Genomic DNA, 26,772 nt, shown 5'->3' with positions numbered 1-26,772 from the left:
TACATTTTTGCATTTCAAATAAAGATACCAAGAGAATGAAGACAATTTGATAATAGGAGTAAATTAGAAAGTTGCTTAAAATTTCATGCTCAATCTGAATCACAAAATAAAAATGTTGGGTACAGTGTCCCTTTAAGTTAGGGGGTGTTAGGGTTAGACTTAGGTTTAGGGGTTAATAACTTTATTATAGTGGCGGCGACGTTGGGGGCGGCAGATTAGGGGTTAATAAGTGTAGGTAAGTGGCAGCGACATTGGGGGCGGCAGATTAGGGGTTAATTAATATAATGTAGGTGTCGGCAATGTTGGGGCAGCAGATTAGGGGTTCATAAGTATAATGTAGGTGGCGGCGGTGTCCGGAGCAGCAGATTAGGGGTTAATAATATAATATAGGTGTCAGCGATGTCGGGGCGGCAGATTAGGGGTTAATAAGTGTAATATTACTGGTGTTTAGACTCGGGGTTCATGTTAGGGTGTTAGGTGTAGATATAAATGTGTTTCCCCATAGGAATCAATGGGGCTGCGTTAGGAGCTTTACGCTGCTTTTTTGCAGGTGTTAGGTTTTTTTTCAGCCGGCTCTCCCCCATTGATTCCTATGGCGAAATTGTGCACAAGCACGTTTTGCCAGCTCACCGCTACCGTAAGCAGCGTTGGTATTGAGGTGAGATGTGGAGCAAAATTTTGCTCTCCTCTCACTTTTCTGCGGCAAACGCCGGGTTTCTAAAAACCCGTAATACCAGTGTTGTCTGTAGGTGAGCGGTGAGGGAAAACTGCTCGTTAGCACCGCACCCCTGTTAACGCAAAACTCGTAATCTAGGTGTAATTTTGGCTTTTTCCAGTGTTCTACAGTGATCTCCATTTTTTCCAACAGAACAGTTAACGACAAATAATGACTGTTGATCACCAAAACCAAATTGATATAGGAAAAAAAGCAACTGCTTTCCAGGCTACTTGGCCTCTTTCACCAATTTACTAGGCCCCTCATTTTCATTTTGCTAGTCCACTATTCTCTTCTCTGTTATGTCCCTTGTCTGCTTGCTGCAACTGTTGATCTCTTGTAGAAATGTTTTCTTTGGGCTTTTACATTTAATTAAAGGGCCACTAAACACAGTATAATAACATAATCGATAAATACATAATACAGAGACAATGCAAATAAATACATAATACAGAGACAATGCAAAAGTTCTTAGTTTAAATTAAAAATTAGAAGTAGATGTCAAAGTTAGCTGCATTTTCCTTCCTAATGGCTAGATTACGAGTTTTGCGTTATGAGGGGTGCGGTGCTAACGTGCACGTTATTGTCCCAGCTCACTTTCCTTCAGAGCTGTTATTACAGGTTTATAAAAACCCGGCATTATTAGGCAAGAAGTGAGCGTAGAGCAAAATTGAGCTCCATACCGCACTCCAATACCAGCGCTGCTGGAAGCTGCGGTGAGCTGGTTTTACGCGCTTGTGCACGATTTCCCCATAGACATCAATGGGGAGAGCCGGCTGAAAAAAAGTCTAACACCTGCAATAAAGCAGCGTAAAGCTTCGTAATGCAGCCCCATTGATTCCTATGGGGAAACAAAAGTTATGTCTACACCTAACACCCTAACATGAACCCCGAGTCTAAACACCAATAATCTTACACTTATTAACCCCTAATCTGCCGCCCCCCATATCGCCGACACCTACATTATACTTATTAATCCCTAATCTTCCGCCCCAACATCGCCTACACCTACATTATACTTATTAACCCCTAATCTGCTGCCCCCAACATCGCCGACACCTACATTATATTTATTAACCCCTAATCTTCCGCCCCCAATGTCGCCGCCACTATAATAAACATATTAACCCCTAAACTGCTGCACTCCCACATCGCAAACACTAGTTAAATGTTATTAACCCCTAAACTGCTGCACCTAACATCGCCGCCACCTATCTACATATATTAACCCCTAATCTGCCGCCCCCAACGTCACCGCCACTATACTAAATTTAATCACCCCTAAACCTAAGTCTAACCCTAACCCTAACACCATCTAACTTAAATATAATTAAAATAAATCTAAATAAAAATTACTATCATTACCTAAATAATTCCTATTTAAAACTAAATACTTACCTATAAAAAAAACCTACGCTAGCTACAATATAACTAATAGTTACATTGTATCTAGCTTAGGTTTTATTTTTATTTCACAGGCAAGTTTGTATTTATTTTAACTAGGTAGACTAGTTACTAAATAGTTATTAACTATTTACTAACTACCTAGCTAAAAAAAATACAAATTTACCTATAAAATAAAACCTAACCTGAGTTACACTAACACCTAACCTTACACGTACAATAAATTACCTAAATTAAATAAAACTACCTAAATTACAAAAAAACCCCACTAAATTACACAAAATAAAAAAAGACATTATCAGATATTTAAATTAATCACACCTTATCTAATAGCCCTATCAAAATGAAAAAAGCCCCCACAAAATAAAAAAAAACCTCTAGCCTAAACTAATCTACCAATAGCCCTTAAAAGGGCCTTTTGCGGGGCATTGCCCCAAAGAAATCAGCTCTTTTACCTGTAAAAAATACAAACAACCCCCAACAGTAAAACCCACCACCCACACAACCAACCCCCCAAATAAAATTCTAACTAAAAAACCTTAGCTCCCCATTGCCCTGAAAAGGGCATTTGTATGGGCATTGCCCAAATCCTAATCTAAAAATAAAACCCACCCAATAAACCCTTAAAAAAGCCTAACACTAACCCCCGAAGATCCACTTACAGTTTTGAAGACTGGACATCCATCCTCAACGAAGCCGGGAGAAGTCTTCATCCAATCGGCAAGAAGTCCTCAACGAAGCCGGGAGAAGTCTTCATCCAAGCCGGCAGAAGTGGTCCTCCAGACGGGCAGAAGTCTTCATCTAGATGGCATCTTCTATCTTCATCCGTCCGATGCGGAGCGGCTCCATCTTCAAGACATCCGGCGCAGAGCATCCTTTTCAAAGTCTTCCTCCCGAATGAAGGTTCCTTTAAGTGACATCATCCAAGATGGCGTCCCTTGAATTCCGATTGGCTGATAGAATTCTATCAGCCAATCGGAATAAAAGGTGAAAAAATCCTATTGGCTGATGCAATCAGCCAATAGGATTGAGCTTCAATCCTATTGGCTGATCCAATCAGCCAGTAGGATAGAGCTCACATTCTATTGGCTGTTCCAATCAGCCCCACCCTCTTCCCGCCCCTACAGCGATGGGCCGCCTCCCTCTGTAGCCTCCCACCCACCAACGATCGGCACCACCACTGTCCGATGCAGAGAGGGCCACAGAGTGGCCCTCTCTGCATCTGTAACTCTGAACATCTATTTCTGCAGTGCCCCACTCGTGGGGCATGCAGAAATAGCATTTTCTCACTATTTTGAGCAAGGTCGCAGCAGAGAGAAGCCCAGGACTGCAGCGACGTACAGGTTACGTTGTTTGCCCTTAAGGGCATAACAACCAGCGTCGCACAGGGTACGGCACTGGTCATTAAGGGGTTAATAGAATTAGGGAGCAAGAACGCTTTGTGCGATGGCAAAACATATGCACCTGTATACATTTAAGGTCAGTGGAGTATTTCCTAGGAACACAAAATCTGTCCACTTTTCTGCTGTACAGAAGTATTTTAACCACCATTTTGCACTCTTTTTATAAGTAGCATAGCGGTTTACCCCCCACCATTTAAGTAATAAACAAAGTGCAGTGATATAGCGCTCTCCATGCTAGTAACATAAAAGACAAAAGTAACTAACCCTTCCACTGAAAATGTCTTTTGGAAAATACCTGGTCCCTATGTAAACCCATTGTCATTTGGCCACGTTTTAATTTGTCCTTTCATCCGGCAAAGGGCTGTCGGTGCTAATCAGAGGTAAATCTTGCACAATGTAGGAATTGCAAGTAATGTTGCGAAGTGAAATTATATACTTCCAGTTGACCTAGAGAGGCAATTTCAGTAAAAGGTTGTGCTATTACCTTATTATACGGTGTCCGGATCAGCCACACACAGTTGACATTGTTTGAATAATGAGATGGGTAATTCATTGATTGTATGCTCCCTTCCAAGTCAGCATGCAAAAAGCTACATGTATCTGCAAAGACAAAAGATGGTGTATGCCAAGAAAAGTGTTTAGTTTCCATGGATTAAAGGTACCTAATAGTTGCATTTCAATACAAAGTAGTCAATTCCAAATACCATTAAAAAGCATTTTCTCACTATATCACTATAGTTTACTAGTCAGGGGTTAAAACTTACTAGCCCAGAGGGGAAACGTTAGTAGTCCACTCAATATTAAGGATAGGAAAAAGTAAAATTTTGCACGTCTGCTGCAAACCCTCTATGTGTATATAGGGCTAGATTGAGAGTGGAGTGCTAACTCTTATAAGCAAATGAAAAGGAGTTTATTGCAGCTCATTGCGTGCGTCGGGATAACATATTACAAATTTATGTGTAAGCATGTTCGCTTGAGAGCAACTGAATTAGACGCGCTTCAGGATAGAACGTCTTCAGAGCTCTGGTTAACTGTTGCGCTTGACTAAAATGTTGCACATAAAAACATTAATATTACATTTAAAAGTACAGTTACACTGAAAACTCAATAACACTATCTAATAAAAAATGTTTAAAAATTTGCATTAAAAAGTTACAAGGGGTCAGATCTAGTAAATATTAGAGTGAAATATGTGGATGAGATAAAAGGATGAGATATCCTGGGATAGAGCCCCACCAGGTTGATAAGATACTCCATGAATACTGTGTCAAATAGTTCTGCTTCAGGGTCTTAGGAATGTGGAAATCATAGAAAGATGAAGACACTGGCTTTTGGACCTGATGCTGATAACAGCTTGGATGGTTCTTTTCCTCTTTTGCCCGGGAAATACGACAACTGTTTTTTTCCAAGAACTATTTGAAATGTTGACTCATCGAACCACAAAACATGATTCCACATAAATGGAAATCTTACCTATTATTTATCCTGGGCCGCTAAGATACAAATCCCTACAATCCTTTCAAAACGTATTATTTATTCTCACTGAAAATTTACGTGGCAGATGGTGTCTTCACAATACTGCCTGATACCTATGTTATAGTTTATATTAATATGTGGAACCTCGGAACCTAAATCTCCATCTCAGCAAGTAGAACAAAGAACTTGTTGTTATAATAATATCTTCTTTCAAGACAAATATTGCTGTACTGAGAGTATATTTCTAGAAATGTTGTGGTTCCAACCTTAGCTTAACTTATTTTGGTTGTGTGTTTATTTTTCATTCTGTTTTGTTTTTTAAGAAAACATTGAAAAACTTGAAAAATCAAATATCTTGGCATTATTGTCCTGCTCTGCAGTTGCGGTGTGAGACATTTTGTTAACTATTCTTGTTATGTGGATTCTCATTACAGTAATTGTGTTTCCTATGTGTGTGATGGATCTGGACAATAAATAAAGTTTAAAAAAACAAAAAAACATGATTCCACTGTGCTACTGTCCATCTCAAATGAGATCAAACCCAGAGAAGTCTGGACAGTGTTGATGTAAGGCTTCTGCTTTGCATAGTAAAGCCTTAACTTGCATCTGTGGATGCAACAGTGAATGATGTTGACTGACAAAGGTTTACCACCAAAGTATTCCCGAGCCCATGTCAGAATATCCATTACAGACTCATGACGGTTTTTGAGACAGTGACATCTGAGGGATCTGAGATCACGCACATTCATAAGTGGTTTTCGGGCTTGCCCTCACCGAGATTTGACCAGATTCCTTGAATCTTTAAATTATATTGTGAAATGCCCAAAATCCTACCAATTTGTCTTTTGGTAATGTTGTTGTCATGTAACCTACATCGTCTCCTTTAAGTTCTGCACACCTCCCCTTTCCTCTGACATCACATACCTCTTAAAACACACTCGCACCTCCAATTAAGTGCTTAGATATTGTCTAGATCAGAGCTCTCAACCTATGTGTTAATCCATGGGGGTATATTTATCAATGTGCAAGCGGACATGATACGAAGTAGCGTATCATGTCCGCTGCACATCGATAAATGCCGACAGCATACGCTGTTGGCATTAATCATTGTACCAGCAGTTCTTGTGAACTGCTGGTGCAATGCCGCCCCTTGCAGATTTGTGGCCAATCGGCCGCTAGCAGGGGGTGTCAATCAACTCGATTGTATTCGATCGAGTTGATTTCTGTCAGCCGCCTCAGAGCAGGTGGACAAGTTATGGAGCAGCGGTCTTTAGACCGCTGCTTCATAACTTCTGTTTCCAGCGAGCCTGAAGCCTCACCAGAAACAAGGGGCCTCAAGCTCCATTCGGAGCTTGATAAATATGCCCCCTAGTCTTATCCAAGCCGTATGCTAAACTTTTTACCATTAGCTGTGTTGTTACAACTTGCCTGACCATTGCTAACAATCAGTTCAGCGCTCTCCTATTGGATTTTCCAATTGTCATTATTCCAAAATGGCTCTCTCACCAGCAAACCATTTGGCTCATGTTCAGAAGCTTCATTTACCGAATGTTTTGTTGCCGCCTACACCAAACAGCTACCAGTCTCACCAGGGACGTGCACTCATAGGAGGCAGGGGAGGCAGTGCCTACCCTGCCATATGTGGCCAAAGCTTAATTAAATTTTAATTAAAACAAAAAAAAAAAGTCCAAAAAAAATATTTTCCCCCCATGTAATGCTATGGAGAGGCAGGTACAGGAACGCTTCTCTCCATTGCCGTACATGGGTCAAAGGAAAAGCTGTGCTGCAGCGCCATCTGTGTTCTGTCAATATATTAGTAGCAAAAATTGGGACCAATAGGAGGCACCCCTCTTGATGCCTCCTAGCAAGTGAAGGATATATAGATTAATCAGAAGGAGGATGCAGTGAGCAGGGTCATGTGACACAACTGGAAGCTGAGGTAACCTAAGAACAGATGACACCAAGCAGAAGAGTAAAGTAGTATTCTACATCTCTTGTGATTCACAAATTGTGTTCAGATACAGCTCATTAACAGGGGGGGACAGTAAGTGAGCATAACCCAATACTGACAGGAAGTCAAAGGGTCAATTCAAATTTAAATCCATAATTTAAAACACAAAGTTTGAAGTTAAGTGTGCAGTGTCCACATTATTTAAATTAAAGTTTTTGACATTGAATATTGCTAAGCCTCCCTTTTTCATGGTTATTTGATTTAATTAGGTACAAACTCCATATATGTTATGGCTGTTCAGTCAGAGGATGCAGTATCTATTTTTATTTTTCTCTGTGTCTCCATTTATTTAAAGACTGCTGTTAACTTGTAATTCACAAATCAATTGAAAGCTGTTGCATTGTGTTTTAATATGTGCTGCTTTAATACAAGTTTATATTAATAAAAAGGAGATAATGAGTCATTTAAAAACTATATGTAATTATTGCAGTTAAATGTTTTTAGAAATAATGCCACTGTAAAGTAACTAGTTAAACACATAGTCAAAGGGAGACATTTAAAATTAAACTTTCATGATTGAGGTAGAGCATGCTATTTTAATAGACTTTTCTAGTTATTTATATTTTGAGAATTAGCATCAACTGTTACTGGCCCCATGTCAGCAAATCAAATTAGCTTTTGAAAGGAACATGAAAGTCATAATTACATTTCCATCATTCAGATAGAAAATTGCACAAAAAAATAAATAAATAAACTTTATATTTTACGTTTATTATTATGTACTTCATTCTTTTGGTATCCTTTGGTGTCCTTTGTTGAAGAGCATACCTAAGTGGGATGTGCACATGCATTTCTTGAAACCATATTGCAGCAGCTGTGTTGGCAGTATTGATAACTTGTCCTTTGTGTAAAACTTGTATGGTAAATTATTTCTATTTTTACAATACAGTAGTGAATAGAGAAGAGATTGTGTATCATTCTAATTGCTTAGTAACTGAAACTGTGCCACAGAATTGAGTGAGTGTGTATGTGAGCAGAGTGTGTGTGGGTGTCAGTGAGCAGAGTATGTGTGCTTTATTCTCCAGGTAATCAATACATTTCCGATGAGCTGGTGGTTTAGTGCAGTGTTTCTCAACAATGGTCCTCAAGTACCCCCAACAGGCCAGGTTTTCATTATAGCTGAATCAGTGCACAGGTGAAGTAATCAGCTGATCAGTAACTCAGTGGTTACTAACTTGCTCTCACCCATCACCTGATTATGTCACCTGTGCACTGGTTCAGCTATCATTTAAACCTGCCCTGTTGGGGGTACTTGCGGCCCTCTGTACATGTGTTTCTCCGGCGTAATATATCTAGTGCCTCACCAGCCTCTGACCTCACTGCACGTCTCTGAGTCTCACTGCCAAGCTGCAGCCGCTCCCCCCAGTGAACTGTTTCCCGGTTTGTACTTAAACCTTCTATATTGTTGCTTTTGCCGAGTCTGAATTCTTAACTGTGAATAAGCATTACCTGCTCTGCCCAGCAGTTTACTGGTAAGCATCATTAATTCAGAAGTTCTCATGTATATTCAGTTTTACCTCCTAACTCTCCTGTGTAAGATTCCTTTAACAAAATACAAAGTTTCTCTTCCGCCTATAACTGTTCTCCTCTGAGATTATTATTAATTGTCTGGATCTTGCACTATATAAATAGCAGTTTGTTGCTGATAGGTATCTGTTAGTGTACCTCTCATATACAATCCTGCAGACATTTAATCATTGGTAATCTTTCACAACCTGAGTATAGGGGTTAGTTTATGACAGCTGTGTCTCAAAGTGTTGGATTATTCGCTGAAACACTTGTTGGTAGCTTGGTGAGCCTGGACCCATACTTGCTTTTGAAGGACTAGGCCTTTTTTGGAGACCCCTTATATACTATGATTACACAATTGCCTCACCTGTTTCACATCACCTTCTTATTTCAACTTGTCACATCACTTTTGGTCCGAAATTTCCCCTGTACCAACTTTTTTGAAATGTGTTGCAGTCATCAGATTTGAAATGAGTGTATATTTTCAAGAATACATTAAATTCACAAAGTAAAACTTCAAATAATGTGTGAATGTGTATATGGTGAATTGAATTTTCAAATTACCCTTACTTAATTACTTTTTTTGGAATTGTGGTTGTATAACTAACTACCCTATACGTGAGTTCTTCAATCGCACCGCACTAACCTGACGAGTGCAAATCGTGATTGCGCTCAAGCAAATGTGTTTACTTTTATCTTGTAATAAGTGCACTATTTTCGACGCACACAAAAAGCTGAAATATCACTTGCTCGCAAAAGTTAGGGTGCCACTTGTAATCTAACCCTTAATGTTATAATGGTTGTACATGTATATTTCATAATCCATTATACTTCATCAGGGTTTTTTTTATATTAAATTTAGTTTATGGATAAGTATGAACCTAAAATACATGAAACAGCACCATTGATGTGATTAACTGTTTCACAAAGCAAAAATGAGTCACAAAAAACATCAAAAATACATTAAAAAGTACATATGTATTTATGTATTTATATGTGAATTTATGTATTTACAGATATACTGTATATTTATACACATATATATTTATTTGTATATATATGTAAACATATGTATTTAAGTGCATTGGAGCCCTTTGCCGTTAAGTAGATGAAAATATGTAAAATCATATGTATGCAATATTAATTTTTAATGAAGTTGTTATACTGTGTATTTACTGTAAAATGTTCACATTCCAATGCACATAGGTACATATGTTTTAAGTATTTATAAATAAATATTCCTATATATATCTGTATATATCTATATATATATATATATATATATATATATATATATATATATATATATATATTTATATATTTATATATATAATGTATATATATATACACACATTTATGGTCAGATAATGCACCACTTCGCCCATAAAAAAGTTGCAATTTCAAATATTTAGGCATTCTCATGTTTATTTTTTTTTTGTTTGTATTGGTATGACACAAAAAAGTGGAGAGAAAAAAGCCAAATCTGACACATTCAACGCAAAACTCCAAAAATGGACTCAACAAAATTATTGGCACCCTCAATTTAATATTTGGTAGCACATTCCTTGGAAAAAAATAACTGAAATCAATTGCTTCCTGTAACCATCAATGAGTTTCTTACACCTCTCTACTGAAAATTTGGACCACTTTTCTTTCGCCAACTGCTCCAGGTATCTCAGATTGGAAGGGTTCCTTTTCCCAACTGCTTTTTTTGAGATTTCTCCCAGGTGCTCTATTGGATATAAATCTGGACTAATAGCTGGCCAGTTCAGTACTCTCCAGCTCTTTGTCTTAAACCATTTCTGGGTGCTTTTTGACATGTGCTTTGGGTCATTGTCCTGCTGTAAGACCCATGACCTCTGATGGAGATCCAACATTCTGACACTGGGCCCTACATTGCACAACAGAATTCAGATTGGTAGTCTTCAGATTTCATAATGCCATGCACATAGTCAAGACATCCAGTGCCTGAAGCAGAAAAGCAACCCCACAACATCAGCAAACTTCCACCATGTTTGACTGTAGGGACTGTATTATTTTCTTTAAAAGCTTCATTTCTTTTTCTGAAAACAGTAGAATGATAGGCTTTACCAAAAAGCTGTAATTTTGTTTCGTCTGTCGACAGCACATTCTCCCAAAAGGATTTTGGCTTCCTCAGGTATGTTTTGACAAACTCCAATCTGGCTTTTTTATGTTTCTGTGTCAGCAGTGAGGTCCTCCTGGGTCTCCTACCATAGCGTCCTTTTTTATTCAGATGTTGATAGTATAGTGCGAGCTGACACATTTGTACCCTGTGCCTGAAGGTCAGCTTTAATTTGTCTGGAAGTTGATCAAGGTTCTATTCACCATTCGAACAATACTTCATTGCAGTCTTTTCTCTTTCGTCCACGTCCAGGGATATTAGCTACAGTGCCATGGGCTGTAAACATCTTGACAATGTTGTGCACAGTGGACACAGGAACATTAAGATCTCTGGAGATGGACTTGTAACCTTGAGATTGTACATGCTTTTCCATAATTTTTGTTCTCAAATCCTCAGACAATTCTTTGCTGTTCTTTCTCTTCTCCAGGATCAATGTGGCACACAGAGACACACAACAGAAAGGTTGACTCAATTTTTCACCATTTTAATTGGTCGCCGGTGTCATTTCTATATTGCCAGCACCTGTTAATTGATACAGGTGAGTTTAATTACAAATTACAGGATCATCAAAAACTTGGAATGCAATAATTTTATCAGGGTTCCAGGAATCAGACTGAGACGAGAAGTGCAAAAATAATCACACCTTTATTAATAGCAAAAAATTATATAAAGTCCATAAAACAAATAACAAGCCAGGAATCAAAACCAGAGCTGGTAGTCAAACGAGCCAAGTCAGGAACCAAAGCAAATAGTCAGACGAGCCGAGTCAGGAGCCAAAGCGAGTAGTCAGACGAGCCGAAATCAGGAACAATGAGAACAGCGGAGTCAGGAACAAGCCAGGGATGAGGAACCAGGAGGGACGTCAGACAGCCAGGTAATACACAGGAGCTCTCACAAACAGGTCTGAGACAATGTAAGGGCAAAGCATACTGAACAGAGGCCCTTTAAATAATAAGTGATGACATCACAATTCTGAGACTGCATCCTGTCTCACACTGATGATGAACACCAGTCTGGCCATAAAAGGAAGTGCAAGAAATGAGCAGCATCACACAGTATGCACCAGAGTCAGCAAGAAAGGTGAGTAAAATGGCTGCCAGCAGCACATGACAAACAAAGAAGGGAAAAATCCCTGACAGTACCCTCCCCTCAACGACCCCTCCCCCGCGGGAGGACAAAAGGCTTATTGGGGAAAAGAGCATGGAAGGCACGGAGGAAGGCGGGAGTATGAACATCAGAGGAGGGAACACATGAATGCTCCTCTGGACCGTAGCCCCTCCAGTGAACCAAATACTGTACGCTGCCCCTGGACATACAAGAGTCAATAATGCTGCTGACCTCATACTCCTCATAGTTGTCAACAAAGATAGGACGGGGATGAGGCAACACATTGGTAAACTGATTTAAAACCAATGGTTTCAAGAGGGAGACATGAAAAACATTGGAGATGCGCATTGCAGGAGGAAGGTCAAGAGCGTAGGCCACAGGATTGACCCGTCGGAGTATTCGAAAAGGACCAACATAACGGGGAGCCAGTTTATTGGAAGGCACACAAAGGTTCAAGTTGCAGAAGGACAGTCAAACTCTCTCACCAACCTGGTAGGAAGGCGCGGGCAGATGCCTACAATCGGCCTGGAACTTTTGGCGCTGCATAGAACGATGAAGGCAATCCTGAATCTGCACTCACGTGGAATGGAGTTGCCGGAGATGCTCCTCCAAAGCCGGAATACCCTGAGACATAAATGAATCGGGCAACAAGGATGATTGAAACCCAAAATTCGCCATGAATGGGGATAACTTGGAGGAAGCATTAATAGCACTATTACGAGCAAACTCTGCCCAAGGTAACAGTTCAGACCAATTATTGTGGTGATCTGAGACATAGCAACGGAGTAACTGTTCCAGAGCTTGATTAAACCATTCCGCAGCCCCATTGGATTGAGGGGGATATGCAGAGGAGAAGGAAAGCTGGATCCCCATTTGAGCACAAAAGGAACGCCAAAATCTGGAGACAAACTGGCTACCCCGGTCTGACACTATCTCCTTGGGTAACCCATGTAAACGTAAGACCTCCCGGGCAAAAATTGAAGCAAGCTCCTGAGTGGTAGGCAACTTCTTCAAGGGAATGCAATGTGACATTTTAGAAAAATGGTCAACCACCATAAGGATAACAGTATTGCCATTGGAAACAGGGAGCTTGACAATGAAGTCCATGAAAAGATGTGTCCAAGGATGCTCACCATTAGCAATAGGTTGAAGAAGACCCACAGGAAGACGTTGAGGAGTCTTATTCTGTGTACAAACTGAGCAGGAGGCAACATACGCAGCAACATCAGAACAAAGAGCTGGCCACCAGAATTGTCGAGTGACAGACCAAATAATTTGGTACTTGCCTGGGTGACCTGCAGCTTTAGGATAGTGGTAAGTGTGCAAAAGTTTTGTTCAAAGATTCTCAGGAACAAAACACTTACCACTAGGTTTCTCAGGAGGTGCATTGGTTTGTGCAGCCAGGATCTCCTCCCCCAAGGGAGAAGTCAAATTAGTATGTATGGTAGCCAAAATATGGTCAGGAGGTATAACTGGAGTAGGTACAGACTCCTACTTGGACAGAGGCGAAAATTGTTGAGAGAGGGCATCAGCCCTAACATTCTTACTAGCAGGCAGGTAGGAGACCAAATAATTAAAACGAGACAAAAATAGCGCCCATCTGGCCTGTCGGGGCGACAAACGTTTTGCTTCAGATAGATAAGTTAAATTCTTGTGATGAGTAAGAATGAGCACTGGCACGCTAGTACAACTTCGCTGGAGACAATTTCTTAAAAAAGAAACCACACGGATACAAGGAACCATCAGGCGTAGGAAGTTGAGACAAGAGGGCACCTACTCAAGTCTCAGATGCATCGGCCTTAAGAGCAAAAGGCAGGGCAGGGTTAGGATGAGCCAGAACTGGAGTGGCAGCAAAGGCAGTTTAAAGACTATCAAAGGCCTTAATGGCAGTAAGTGACCAATGGAGTGGATCATTCTCTTTACGGGTCATGTCTGTGATAGGTTTGACCAAGGAAGAAAAGTTTTTAATAAACTTTCTATATTAATTGGCGAACCCCAAAAAACATTGAATAGACGGAAGACCAACCCAGCCCCAAGGAGGAATGGCTCCGGGTTGCAGGTCTATGGCACAGTCGTAAGCCCTGTGAGGAGGCAACGTACCGGCACTCACCTTGTCAAAAACGTCTAGGAACTCTCGGTACTCCTCTGGCAATTGAGATACCGAAGAAGTGCACAAGACTTGAACTAGTTTCTGAAGACAAGTGGAAATACATTGCAGAGACCACAACAAAATTTTGGACCTGCACCAGTCAACACTGAGATTGTGCTTTTGGAGCCAGAGATAACCCAGAACAACCGGAAAATGCGGAGAGTCTATCACCTGGAACTGGAGGGTTTCAAAATGGAGAGCCCCAACAGCCATGGATAACGGAGCAGTTTTGTGAGTAATGAGTGCGGAGTGAAAGGACCTGCCATCAATGGCCTCAATAGCAAGCAGAACAGACCGAGGCGAAACAGGAACAGAGTGTTTTGATACAAAAGCACTGTCAATGAAATAGCCCGCAGCACCAGAGTCAACAAGAGCCTGGGTGACTATGGAGGAGTCCACCCAGGAAAGGACAACCGTGACAAAGGTTTCTCCTTTAGCGGTTCCGGGGACGAGGATAAACCACCCAAGGTCTTCCCCCAACAGGACCTTAGGTGTGAGTGTTTCCTGGCCGTGTAGGACAAGACTTCAAAAGGTGGCCATGTAACCCACAATAGAGGCAGAGCCCTTCCCTCTTCCTAAAGGCCCTCTCCACCGTGGAGAGATGCGTGAATCCCAACTGCATCGGCTCAGCAGTACCTGGTGACTTGGGACCAGGAGGCATGGGAGGAGAGGGAGGCATGGGTGGGAACGAACACGTAGGAGACAATAGAACAGGAGGCTTCCACAAGCGCTCCTTGAAAGAGGGCCTCTCTCTGAGTCTGATGTCAATTAGGATAAAAAAAGACACCAATGCCTCGAGATCCTCTAGTAAATCTCTGGCAGCAACTTCGTCTTTAATCAGAGAGCCCATGAAAGAAGGCGGCAACAAGGGCTTCATTGTTCCAACCTACCTCTGCGGCAAGCGTACGGAACTCAATGGCATACTGAGCAACAGATCTTATACCATGCTGAATGGACATGAGTCGCTTAGCAGCAGAGGAGGAGCGAGTCGGAACATCAAATACCCTTCGAAAGGAGGCCACAAATTCTGGGTAATTTGAAATCACAGATTTATTAGTCTCCCACAAGGGATTAGCACAGGCAAGAGCTGTGTCAGAGAGTAACGAGATGAGAAATCCCACCTTAGCTCTGTCAGAGGGAAACGCCTGAGGTAACATCTCAAAGTAAATGCCCACTTGGTTCAAAAACCCTCTGCACTGATTAGGATCGCCTCCATATCACTGAGGTAGAGGTGCAGAACTGGACATGCTCCTGGTAGGACTAGGTGCAGCAGCGGAAACAGGAGCAGCCATAACTTGTGGGACACTTTGGTTCAAATGTGCAGTGCGAGTCAGCAGGGTTTGCAGGGCTAGTGCAAATTGATCCAAGCGTGATCCTGTTCATCCATCCTGGAAATGATGGCAGGTAAAGGTGGATTATTAGCACCATCAGGATTCATGGCCCTTGCGTAATGTCAGGGTGCCAGTAATCAGACTGAGACGAGAAGTGCAAAAATAATCACACCTTTATTAATAGCAAAAAATAATAAAAAGTCCATCAAACAAATAAAAAGCCAGGAATCAAAACCAGAGCTGGTAGTCAGATGAGCCGAGTCAGGAGCCAAAGAGAATAGTCAGATGAGCCAAGTCAGGAGCCAAAGCGAGTAGTCAGACGAGCCGGAATCAGGAATAAGGAGAACAGCAGAGTCGGGAACAAGCCAGGGATCAGAAACCAGGAGGGATGTCAGACAGCCAGGTAATACACAGGAGCTCTCACAAACAGGTCTGAGACAAGGCAAGGGCAAAGCATACTGAACAGAGGCTCTTTAAATATTAAGTGATGACATCACAATTCTGAGATTGCATCTTGTCTCACACTGATGATGAACACCAGTCTGGCCATAAAAGGAAGTGCAGGAAATGAGCAGCATCACATAGTATGCACCAGAGTCACTAAGAAAGGTGAGTAAAATGGCTGCCAGCAGCACATGGCAAAAAAGCACAAGCACATTTTGGCCAGTCCATTTTTGGAGTTTTGCGTTAAATGTGTCAGATTTGGTTTTTTTGTTCTCCACTTTTTTGTGTCATACCAAAACAAAAAAAAGAAATAAACATGAGAATTCCAAAACATTTGTAATTGCAACAATTTTTTGAGTGCAGTGGTGCATTATCTGACAAAAATGTAGGAGTGCCAATATTTTTGGCCATAACTGTGTGTATATATATTCAGGGATTCAGGGATAATATCAAACTTTACCATAGATTTATAGATGACCTGATTCTAATATGGGAGGGGGATGATGCATCCATAGAAAATTTCCTACAATACATAGGAAATAATAAGATGGGAATAAGATTCACACACGAGTTAAAGAATAAGGAAATTAATTATTTGGACCTCACACTGCGAGGTAACTACTTTAAAGGTGTAATTGAAACAACAATATATAAAAAACCAATAACTAGGAATGCACTGCTACATGCAAGGAGTGAACACCCCAAAGAAACTTTTAGGGCCATAGCCAAAGGTCAACACATTAGAATAAAAAGAAATTGCTCTAATGACGAAGACTATCTAAAAGAAGCAAATATTCTAGATAAACAACTTAAAGTGAGGGGCTACAATAAACAGACTATAAAGAATGCACGCATGGCAGTATCTAAAAAAGCACAGGGAGATTTGATTGTAACTAAACCCAAAAAGAAACCCAGATTTGACACTAATAGAATCAAGTTTGTCACACAATACTCACCCCAATATAACCAAATATGTAATATAATCAAGAAACACCTACCTATTTTGAAGGCAGATAATACTCTAGCAAGAATATTAGACAGCAATTGTCTCTTTTCATATAGAAGGGGTAGGACTATAGGGAATATAGTCTCCCCTACTAATCTCAAAACAAACAAAAGAACAACGTGGTTACAATCTAAAGGCCTCTACAAATGTGGTTATAGTGACTGTAAAGCTTGTAAACATGCAGATATAGGAAACACCTTCAAATCGACTAAGACAGGAGAAATACTACAAATAAACAAACACTTAAATTGCAGAGACAAAGGGGTAGTGTACCTCATAGAGTGCAATATTTGCAAACTTCAGTATATTGGAAAAACAGTGAGAGAAATAAGAAATAGAATTAGGGAGCACTTATCCAGCATCACAGTAGACACTGAAAAGAGCAGACAAAGAGAGGATAAACTGCTACCAATAACTAAACACTTTATAGAGGTACACAATAGGAACACCACATCACTCAGATGGACAATAGTAGAAAAAATAACCCTAGATTCAAGGGGGGGAGATCTGGACAGTATACTCAGTAAAAAAGAGGTATACTGGATGTTCCGCATGAAAACAAATGTACCCTATGGATTTAATTCCAGGTTTGAGCTTATAAATTATTGGAAATAAACCTACTATACAAACAATTCCAGTGAAGATAGTAAAGGAATATTATATATCCATATAACTAGATGGCCAAGGGTTTAATCTAGAGTACTGAAATTTAAATCAAATAAAAAACACAAAAAATACACAAATGATATTTAAATTTAAATCCTGTAAATAACCATTTCGAGATGACATCAATACTGAGACCATAGATAGTGATTTTGTTAACTCGAATTAATGTTATATCCCATACAACAACAGACTCCAAAAGCCTACAATTAATAAAAGCTATTAAAAAAGCATATACTCACACTAAATGTTTCAGGTACCCCATACCATACAATATAATAGAGGATACTACACGAATAATAACACTCAGGGGTTAATTTTCTGAGACTAATTGGGCAAGACTGTTTTTAATTAACCTCATTAAGAAATGTATAAGGTTGTGCAAACATTGCACCAGATCAGAGGTCTATGAGTACGGCTCAACAGAGCTGAAACGCGTAAGACCTGACCTGATCTGATGCCCTTTTAAGTTCCCCATGTTTTGGATATGCTTTTAACCAAATTTCAATAAAATTCAAGTTTTAATCTACTCACGGCTGGATACTCCCTTGCTTGTATTTGGATATATATATATATATATATATATATATATATATATATATATATATATATATATATATATATATATATATATATATATATATATATATATATATACTGTGTGTATATATATATATATATATATGTATATATATATATATGTTAGAAAATAGCTATAAAAGTAGGTTCACCTAGGTGTTCCCACTGATATAGAATAAGCTGCGCACACTCACAACATTAATCAACTATGTGTTTAAATAATATTACTACAATTTGACTTTGTAATTAGTTCAATATAAACCAATATTGAACAATACGAGTTAAAAGGGAAAAAAAAAATTAAATGAACAATTGATAAATTGTACATAATAAAATCTTAAATATATTGCAATGCAAAATTTAAAATTTAAAATTGTGTATAGAATAAAAAGTCTTATCCTCCTGTTGATAAAGTTTTTCCTCCAGATATTGATACCAATAGAGGTGTTCAGTGCTACTCATCCAAAATAAACTTAAGGTTCAGATTGAGTATAACGGTACAGCTGCAGATATCTAAAAAGACAAGCGCACAAAAACACCTCTCATAGTGCAGATCAATTTATTTTAAAACAGTACAAACACATATAAAAAAACTTCCCCTAAGGTATTGCCTACTCACAAAACAAGACCTCAATCATATGAGGTAAGGAAGGGCGAATGGATGTATGTGTCCCCACTTGGTTCACAGTGGCTGTCACAGGAAGTTCTTAGTAAATAGAATCCTGTTCTTCTCCCAGTGTCCTTTATGCCACAAATGGCCAGTTCCTGACCCTTGGATTATAGCCAGTAAGTTTGCAACTGGAATCCAATATCCCAAGCAGACAGCTGATGATGTACAGGTGGCCCTCGTTTTACAACGGTTCAATTTACACCGTTTCAGAATAACAACCTTTTTTTCCAGTCATGTGACTGCTATTGAAAAGCATTGAGAAGCAGTGCATTTATTAAAATAGCCAGTAGGTGGAACTGTCCGCTTGTTTTTCAGCAAAGCCAAGCAAGCTGAAATTAATCAGTTTAACCAGACATGAGCTATCGAGCAGATTTCAAAGGAGCAAGATCTTCCTGTCTATAAATCAGTCCAGATAGGAATGCATAGAAAGAACTGTTTGCAGAAAAATGCAAGTGAAGTCTGTGCTGTGTGATTATATTATTAGGTTTATATTGCTGTTTAGCAAATGTTTTTGTTCATTTAACTTAGTTTAATTATATATTCTGTGTTGTGTGATTATTTTATTAGGTTTATAATGCTGTTTAGCATTTAAAGTCTTCATTTTAAAGCTTTAAAAATAATGTATTAGATGTTACTTATGACAATTTTGAGAGGGGCCTGGAACCTATCTCCCTCACTTCCCATTGACTTACATTATAAACTGGGTTTCAATTTACAACGGTTTCGATTTACAACCATTCCTTCTGGAACCTAACCCTGGCGTAAACTGAGGGCTACCTGTATTTAGAAAAACGCCAAAGGTATCCGTAAGCAACACGGAGCACTACAACAGCATGTAAGTCGCAAATGATATAAGGTGGGCGTGGACTTACGCGTTTCACGGAACTCGTCCACTTCGTCAGAGGCTTGATGGACGCCCACCTTACAAGCTGCATATTTCAAGACAGCGCTAAGGAACATGCCCACCTTACGTCATGCTAAGATCTGTCTGCCACATTCTACAGGGAATCCCCATTGGTTCCTATTCAAAGCGCACAAATTGTACATACATTCATGTTACAATTAAGATGCATTTATATTTCTTAAAGGAACTTCAAACCATCACCGAGATTACGAGTCTTGCATTAGCCTTAAAAAGCAGCGTTCCCAACGCTGATTTTTAATGCCCGCTGGTATTACGAGTCTGGCAGGTACAGGTGTACCGCTCACTTTTCTTCCGCGACTCGAGCTTACCGCAAATCCCCTTACGTAAATTGTGTATCCTATCTTTTTAATGAGATTTGCCTAACGCCGGTATTACGAGTCTTGGAAGAAGTGAGTGGTACACCCTCTCCTGTCAAGACTCCTACCGCATTTAAAAGTCAGTAGTTAAGAGTTTTATGGGCTAATGCCGTAACATAAAACTCTTAACTAAAAAGTACACTAACACCCATAAACTACATATTAACCCCTAAACCGACCCCCCCCCCCCCACATCAGAAACACTTTAATAAAGCTATTAACCCCTAATCTGCAGACCGGACAACGCCGCCACTGTAATAAATATATTAACCCCTAAACCGCCGCACTCCCGCTTCGCAAACACTAGTTACATTTTATTAACCACTATTCTGCCGTCCCTAACATTGCCGACACCTACCTACATTTATTAACCCCTAATCTGCCGCCCCCGACGTCGCTGCAACTATTTTAAATTTATTAACCCCTAAACCTAAGTCTAACCCTAACCTTAATACCCCCCTAACTTAAATAAAATTTAAATAAAACAAAATAAAATGACTACAATTACATAAATTAATCCTATTTAAAACAAAATACTTACCTATAAAATAAACCCTAAGATAGTTACAATATAACTAATAGTTACATTGTATCTAGCTTAGGGTTTATATTTATTTTACAGGCAACTTTGTATTTATTTTAACTAGGTACAATAGTTATTAAATAGTTATTAACTATTTAATAACTACCTAGTTAAAATAAGTACAAATTTACCTGTAAAATAAATCCTAACCTAAATTACAATTACACCTAACACTACACTATCATTAAATTAATTACCTAAACTAACTACAATTAACTACAATTAAATTAAATTAACTAAAGTACAATAAAAACAAACACTAAATTACAGAAAATAAAAAAATAATTACAAGAATTTTAAACTAATTACACCTAATATAATCCCCCTAATAAATAAAATTCCCTACCCTATACTAAATTACAAATAGCCCTTAAAAGGGCTTTTTGCGGGGCATTGCCCCAAAGTAATCAGCTCTTTTACCTGTAAAAAAAAATACAATACCTCCACCACATTAAAACCCACCACCCACACACCCAACCCTACTCTAAAGCCCACCCAATCCCCCCTTAATAAAACCTAACATTACCCCCTTGAAGATCACCCTACCTTGAGTCGTCTTCACCCAGCCGGGCACAAGTGGTCCTCCAAAGGGGCAGAAGTCTTCATCCGATCCGGGCAGAAGAGAACCTCCAGGCGCGTTTTTTTTAAGCTGAATCTGCCCCATTGATTCCTATGGGGAAATCGTGCATGAGCACGTTTTGCCAGCTCACCGCTACCGTAAGCAACGCTGGTATTGAGGTGAGATGTGGAGCTAAATTTTGCTCTGCGCTCATCTTTTTGCGGCTAACGCCGGGTTTAAAAAGACCTGTAATACCAGCGTTGTCTTAAGGGAGCGGTGAAAAAAAAAGCTCGTTAGCAACGCACCCCTGTTACCGCAAAACTAGTTATCTCGGTGCATGTTAGTTACTTATAAAAACACTTTTCTCTTTAGAGAAAAAAAAAATTCTGATCTTTGGTGATCTTCAAAATTTCATAAATAAGTCACACACTATTTTTAAAAAAATAAATAAATAAACACTATTATCTTGTAATAAACTTATAATTCTAATAAATTGATATAATGTAATTTAATTTAGTACATACAATTAATTATGAAAACATATTTTGAAAATTAATCTAGTATTCTTAAACTAATTATTACTGATAATGTTGAAAATGTCCCTATATCCGAAATTCCCCATAAATACAGGTACAGGGAATAGGAGCGTCAGCACAGTGTTAACCAATAAGAGTAGAGAATTCAACTATAAATCTAGAAGGGCTATATTTCTATATCTAATAGTATAGAAGTGTACCATAAATGCAGGTACATGTAACAGAGTTGTCAGTACAATATTAACTGGTATTTCTATATCTGATGGTATACACCCTATACGTTACATAATATAATACAACAAAGATCTACGGATAATAATATGCTGTGCAAACACATATGGGGAAATGTAGATGGTGTTTGAATAAATACCCATTGTTCTATCCTGTTGTATTATTCCAAGCTACATTTGACTAGATTAAATTAAATTATATTTAAAAAGCTTGAATATCTACTTCTCTGTTCATTCCAAAGGGTTCCAGAGTTTGGAGGGAGTGTATCCAAAAGGTTTCCCTTTGTCTAAGACGTAGCATTCTATCTCCCCTTCTGTCATCCAATGTCACTTGTTCTATTGATTTAAAGCGTAAGCACGAGGGGTCATTTCGATGGAACTTTCTGTAGTGGTCTGTTACCGCATGAGACACATTTCTCTTTTCAATGTTGGCAATGTGTTCTAGGATCCTCCTCTTGACAGTTCTTTTTGTTCTAGCAACATATTGACAGTGGCAAGAACATTCCAAAACATACACTATATATTTTGAATGGCAATTCATAGATGTTTTTATTTGTTTTCTGTAGCCATTAACCTTAGAGACAATGGGGCCTATCTATCAAGCTCCGAAAGGAGCTTGACGGCCCGTGTTTCAGGCGAGTCTTCAGACTCACCAGAAAGAGCAGTTATGAAGCAGTGGTCATGAAGACCGCTGCTCCTTAACCCTGTCCGCCTGCTCTGAGCAGGCGGACAGGAATCGCCACAATTCAACCTGATCGAGTACGATCGGGTTGATTGACACCTCCCTGCTGGCGGCCCATTGGCCGCAAGTCTGCAGGGGCGGCGTTGCACCAGCAGCCCTTCTGAGCTGCTGGTGCAATGCTGAATATGGAGAGCGTATTGCTCTCTGCATTCAGCGAGGTCTTGCGGACCTGATCCGCACTGTCGGATCAGGTCTGCAAGACCTTTGTTAAATAGGGGCCTATTTGTTTATTGTCCTTATCTATGATTGGACAAGTATTACTGTTCTTACGATTGCATTTAAAAAAAAAAAAAAATTCATCAAACAGCTTGGAGCTAAAATATCTTTAAGGTTTGTATTCTTTCTAAATACAACTGAAGGATCCTTATCTAGAAGTTTACCCAAAATGGGATCCTCTAAGTGTACATGCCAATGTGTTTTACTGGCCTTTTTAATTCTCCATGATTCCTCATTGTATTTGGTTAAAAATATGTTATTATTTTTATCCTGTGTACCACAATTCTTTTTTTGTTGTTTTTGTTGGAACAGAGAAGATCTCACTAACTGACAGGCTTTTGTATAGCCATCTTTAATTATATTCTCTGAATACCCCTTTGCTTTAAACTTTGTTTTCAAATGTTTTGATTCTACATCAAAGGAGACAAGACTCGAGCAGTTCCTCCTAGCCCTCTGAAACTGTCCATAAGGTATGTTTTTTCCAGTTTCTATGGTGACCACTCTTGGCATGAAGGTAACTGTTCGAGTCTGTCTCCTTTTTATATAAGGAAGTGGTTATTTTGTCTCCTTTACCTGACAAAACTATATCTAGAAATTCAATTTTAGTATTTGTTACGGTTACCCTTAGTCTCGCTGAGAGATGGACCGCTTAGTAGCCTGGATCCCTATTGCTAAAGAGGGGAGAAGCTGCTTTCCATAGTATTCTATATGAGTCTCGCAAATATAGAATAATCTCCCTTAGCTGCAGTACAGCTAGGATACCCTTCTGCCCACAAAAACGAGTCAACGCTGCGATTGAGGGTCAAACAAGAACTCAGGACTGGGATGCCCAGCCTGCTTTTTATTAAGGTTACATGCACACAGGGCACTCCCAGGGGGAGAGGGGGGGAAGCACAAAATCCCCCATCACACATTTAGATAGAGAGCACTGTCCTTTGACAGGCCACAATAGGATTACAGTACTTAAGATAACAAGTTTACAAGTTCATCTTATCAATTAGCAGTCTGGCTCCAGAGGTGATTAGACAATAGTTTCTAAAAGCTGAAAAAAAAGAGTTAACTCTTTATGAAATGATACTTGTTACGGTTTTCTTGGAGCCCTTCTTAGGCGCTGGCTTGCTGGTTCAGGCATTGCTGCTGGGAAATAAGCTCTTCACAACAAAATAACTAATGCTTCTGTAACAGTATTATTCAGGTTCTTAGTGAATTTTAAATTGAATTCATTTTTATTTACATATTAAAAAACTCCAGAATACCATTTTCATCTCCCTTCCAGATGACGATTACTTCATCTATAAAACGTTTCCAAACAATGATGTTATCTTTAAAGGGATTATTATGCCAAATATATTGATCTTCCCAAGCTCCCATGTATAAATTTGCATAGTTGGGGGCAAAGCGAGTACCCATCGCCGTGCCCCCAACCTGCAAATAATACTCCTTATTGAAAAGAAAATAATTTTTCCGTAATATGAATGCAATGGATTTTAAAAGAAAATCTCTCTGAGCAATGGAAAGATGCTTCTAGAAGATTTTTAAGATCTTTTACAAATTGATTTGTAGGATCTCCTTTTAATTTAATATAAGTAGTGGGGTTATTCAAGATCCTATACGCTTCTGCTGTATAGTCCTCCCTATCCTGAATAACTATACTCCCCCCCCCCCTTATCCGCCTCCCTGATCACAATTGTAGTATCTTGTTTCAATTTGTTTAATACTCGTTTTTCAAACTAATTTAAATTAGTATTCTTCTTCATTTTGTCATTGTCCTGTTTACAAGGATTCATTAACTCCCTTTCCACTAGTTTATAACAAAAATGGTATATAATTCCCCTGGGAGTGTAAAGGATAAAAAATGGATCTGGGTTTGAAGACATGTCCCTTTTTATAGTTTTCATTTGTTTCTTCTAAATCCAAAAGTAGATCTAAAGTATATTGATCCTAACCATTAGTTAATTTATCCATACCCAGATTATCACTGTCCAGAGCAATTACATTTGTTAGACTTTCAAAATCAGCTTCATCAAGATTAATGTCTTTCTTTTGACAGTTACTCTTTTCAAAATGTCTACTTAAAGTGAGTTTTCTAATGAAGCGGTTTAAATCAATGCAACGTCTTAGACAAAGGGAAACCTTTTGGATACACTCCCTCCAAACTCTGGAACCCTTTGGAATGAACAGAGAAGTAGATATTCAAGCTTTTTTAATATAATTTAATCTAGTCAGATGTAGCTTGGAATAATACAACAGGATAGAACAATGGGTATTTATTCAAACACCATCTACATTTCCCCATATGTGTTTGCACAGCATATTATTATCCGTAGATCTTTGTTGTATTATATTAGGTAACGTATAGGGTATATACCATCAGATATAGAAATACCAGTTAATATTGTACTGACAACTCTGTTACATGTACCTGCATTTATGGTACACTTCTATACTATTAGATATAGAAATATAGCCCTTCTAGATTTATAGTTGAATTCTCTCCTCTTATTGGTTAACACTGTGCTGACGCTCCTATTCCCTGTACCTGTATTTATGGGGAATTTCGGACATAGGGACATTTTCAACATTATCAGTAATAATTAGTTTAAGAATACTAGCTCAGATTAATTTTCAAAATATGTTTTCATAATTAATTGTATGTACTAAATTAAATTACATTATATCAATTTATAAGAATTATAAGTTTATTACAAGATTATAGCATTTATTTATTTTTAAAAATAGTGTGTGACTTATTTATGAAATGTTGAAGATCACCAAAGATCAGATTTTTTTTTTCTCTAAAGAAAGCGTTTTTATGTGTGTTTTTATAAGTAACTAACATGGTTTGAAGTTCCTTTTAGAAATATAAATGCATTTTAATTGTAACATAAATGTATGTACAATTTGTGTGCTTTGAATAGGAACCAATGGGGATTCCCTGTAGAATGTGGCAGACAGATCTTAGCATGATGTAAGGTGGGCGTGTTCCTTAGCGCTGTCTTGAAATATGCAGCTTGTAAGGTGGGCGTCCATCAAGCCTCTGACGAAGCGGACGAGTTCCGTGAAACGCGTAAGGCCACACCCACCTTACGTCATTTGCGACTTACACTCTGTTGTTGCTTACGAATACCTTCAGCGTTTTTCTAAATACATCACCAGCTGTCTTCTTGGGATATTGGATTCCAGTTACAAGCTTATTGGCTATAATCCAAGGGTCAGGAATTGGCCATTTGTGGCATAAAGGACACTGGGAGAAGAACAGGATTCTATTTACTAAGAACTTCCTGTGACAGCCACTGTGAACCAAGTCGGGACACTTATACATCCATTCGCCCTTCCTTACCTCATATGATTGAGGTCTCGTTTTGTGAGTAGGCAATACCTTAGGGGAAGTTTTTTTATATGTGTTTGTACTGTCTTAAAATAAATTGATCTGCACTATGAGAGGTGTTTTTTTGTGCGCTTGTCTTTTTAGATATATGTATATATATATATATATATATATATATATATATATATATATATATATATATTGTACTAAAAAACCATCAGCTTTATATAGAAATATTTATTTATGAATAAATAGAAGATATGTAAAGAACATTGGAATGTGAAATATTCATATTTTTATGTTGGGTTAGCGTACATGAGAATACGCGATCGGGTTTGCTCACGAGTAGGATGTTAGCTTTTTTCCACATTTTTTGCTTCGTTGAATTCTATGGGTGAGTATGCGAATGCGCACTCTCCATAGCACTGCTATTATAAGATACTGAAAAAAAACTTATTTTTTTGTGCGATATGGTGCGATAAGCTCTATACCGCACAAAAGCTGTAATGCAACCCCATTGATGTCTATGGGGAAAACAAAGTTATATATAAATCTAACACCCTAACATAAATCCCTTGTCTAAATACTCCTAATCTGCCTCCCCCCAACATCGCAGACACTAATTAAAGTTATTAACTCCTAAACTGCTGCCCCCCAGCCAATAGGATTTAAGCAGATCTCATCCTA

The 26,772-nt window shown here is 38.8% G+C and overlaps 1 protein-coding gene across 1 annotated transcript in view; it reads right to left on the bottom strand.

The window, feature by feature from the left end:
• Positions 1 to 26,772, bottom strand: part of LOC128636300 (astacin-like metalloendopeptidase) — a 231,116-nt gene that overhangs the window by 17,178 nt on the left and 187,166 nt on the right. The window contains exon 8 of the mRNA XM_053689331.1: positions 4,007 to 4,122. Coding sequence (XP_053545306.1) covers positions 4,007 to 4,122 — 116 coding nt within the window. The remainder of the gene's footprint in view (positions 1 to 4,006; positions 4,123 to 26,772) is intronic.

The sequence above is a fragment of the Bombina bombina genome, chromosome 7, assembly GCF_027579735.1.
Source record: "Bombina bombina isolate aBomBom1 chromosome 7, aBomBom1.pri, whole genome shotgun sequence".
In the NCBI taxonomy this organism is placed as follows: domain Eukaryota; kingdom Metazoa; phylum Chordata; class Amphibia; order Anura; family Bombinatoridae; genus Bombina; species Bombina bombina.
The sequence above is the reverse complement of the archived record's forward strand: the minus strand, read 5'-3'. Positions and strand labels throughout refer to the sequence as shown.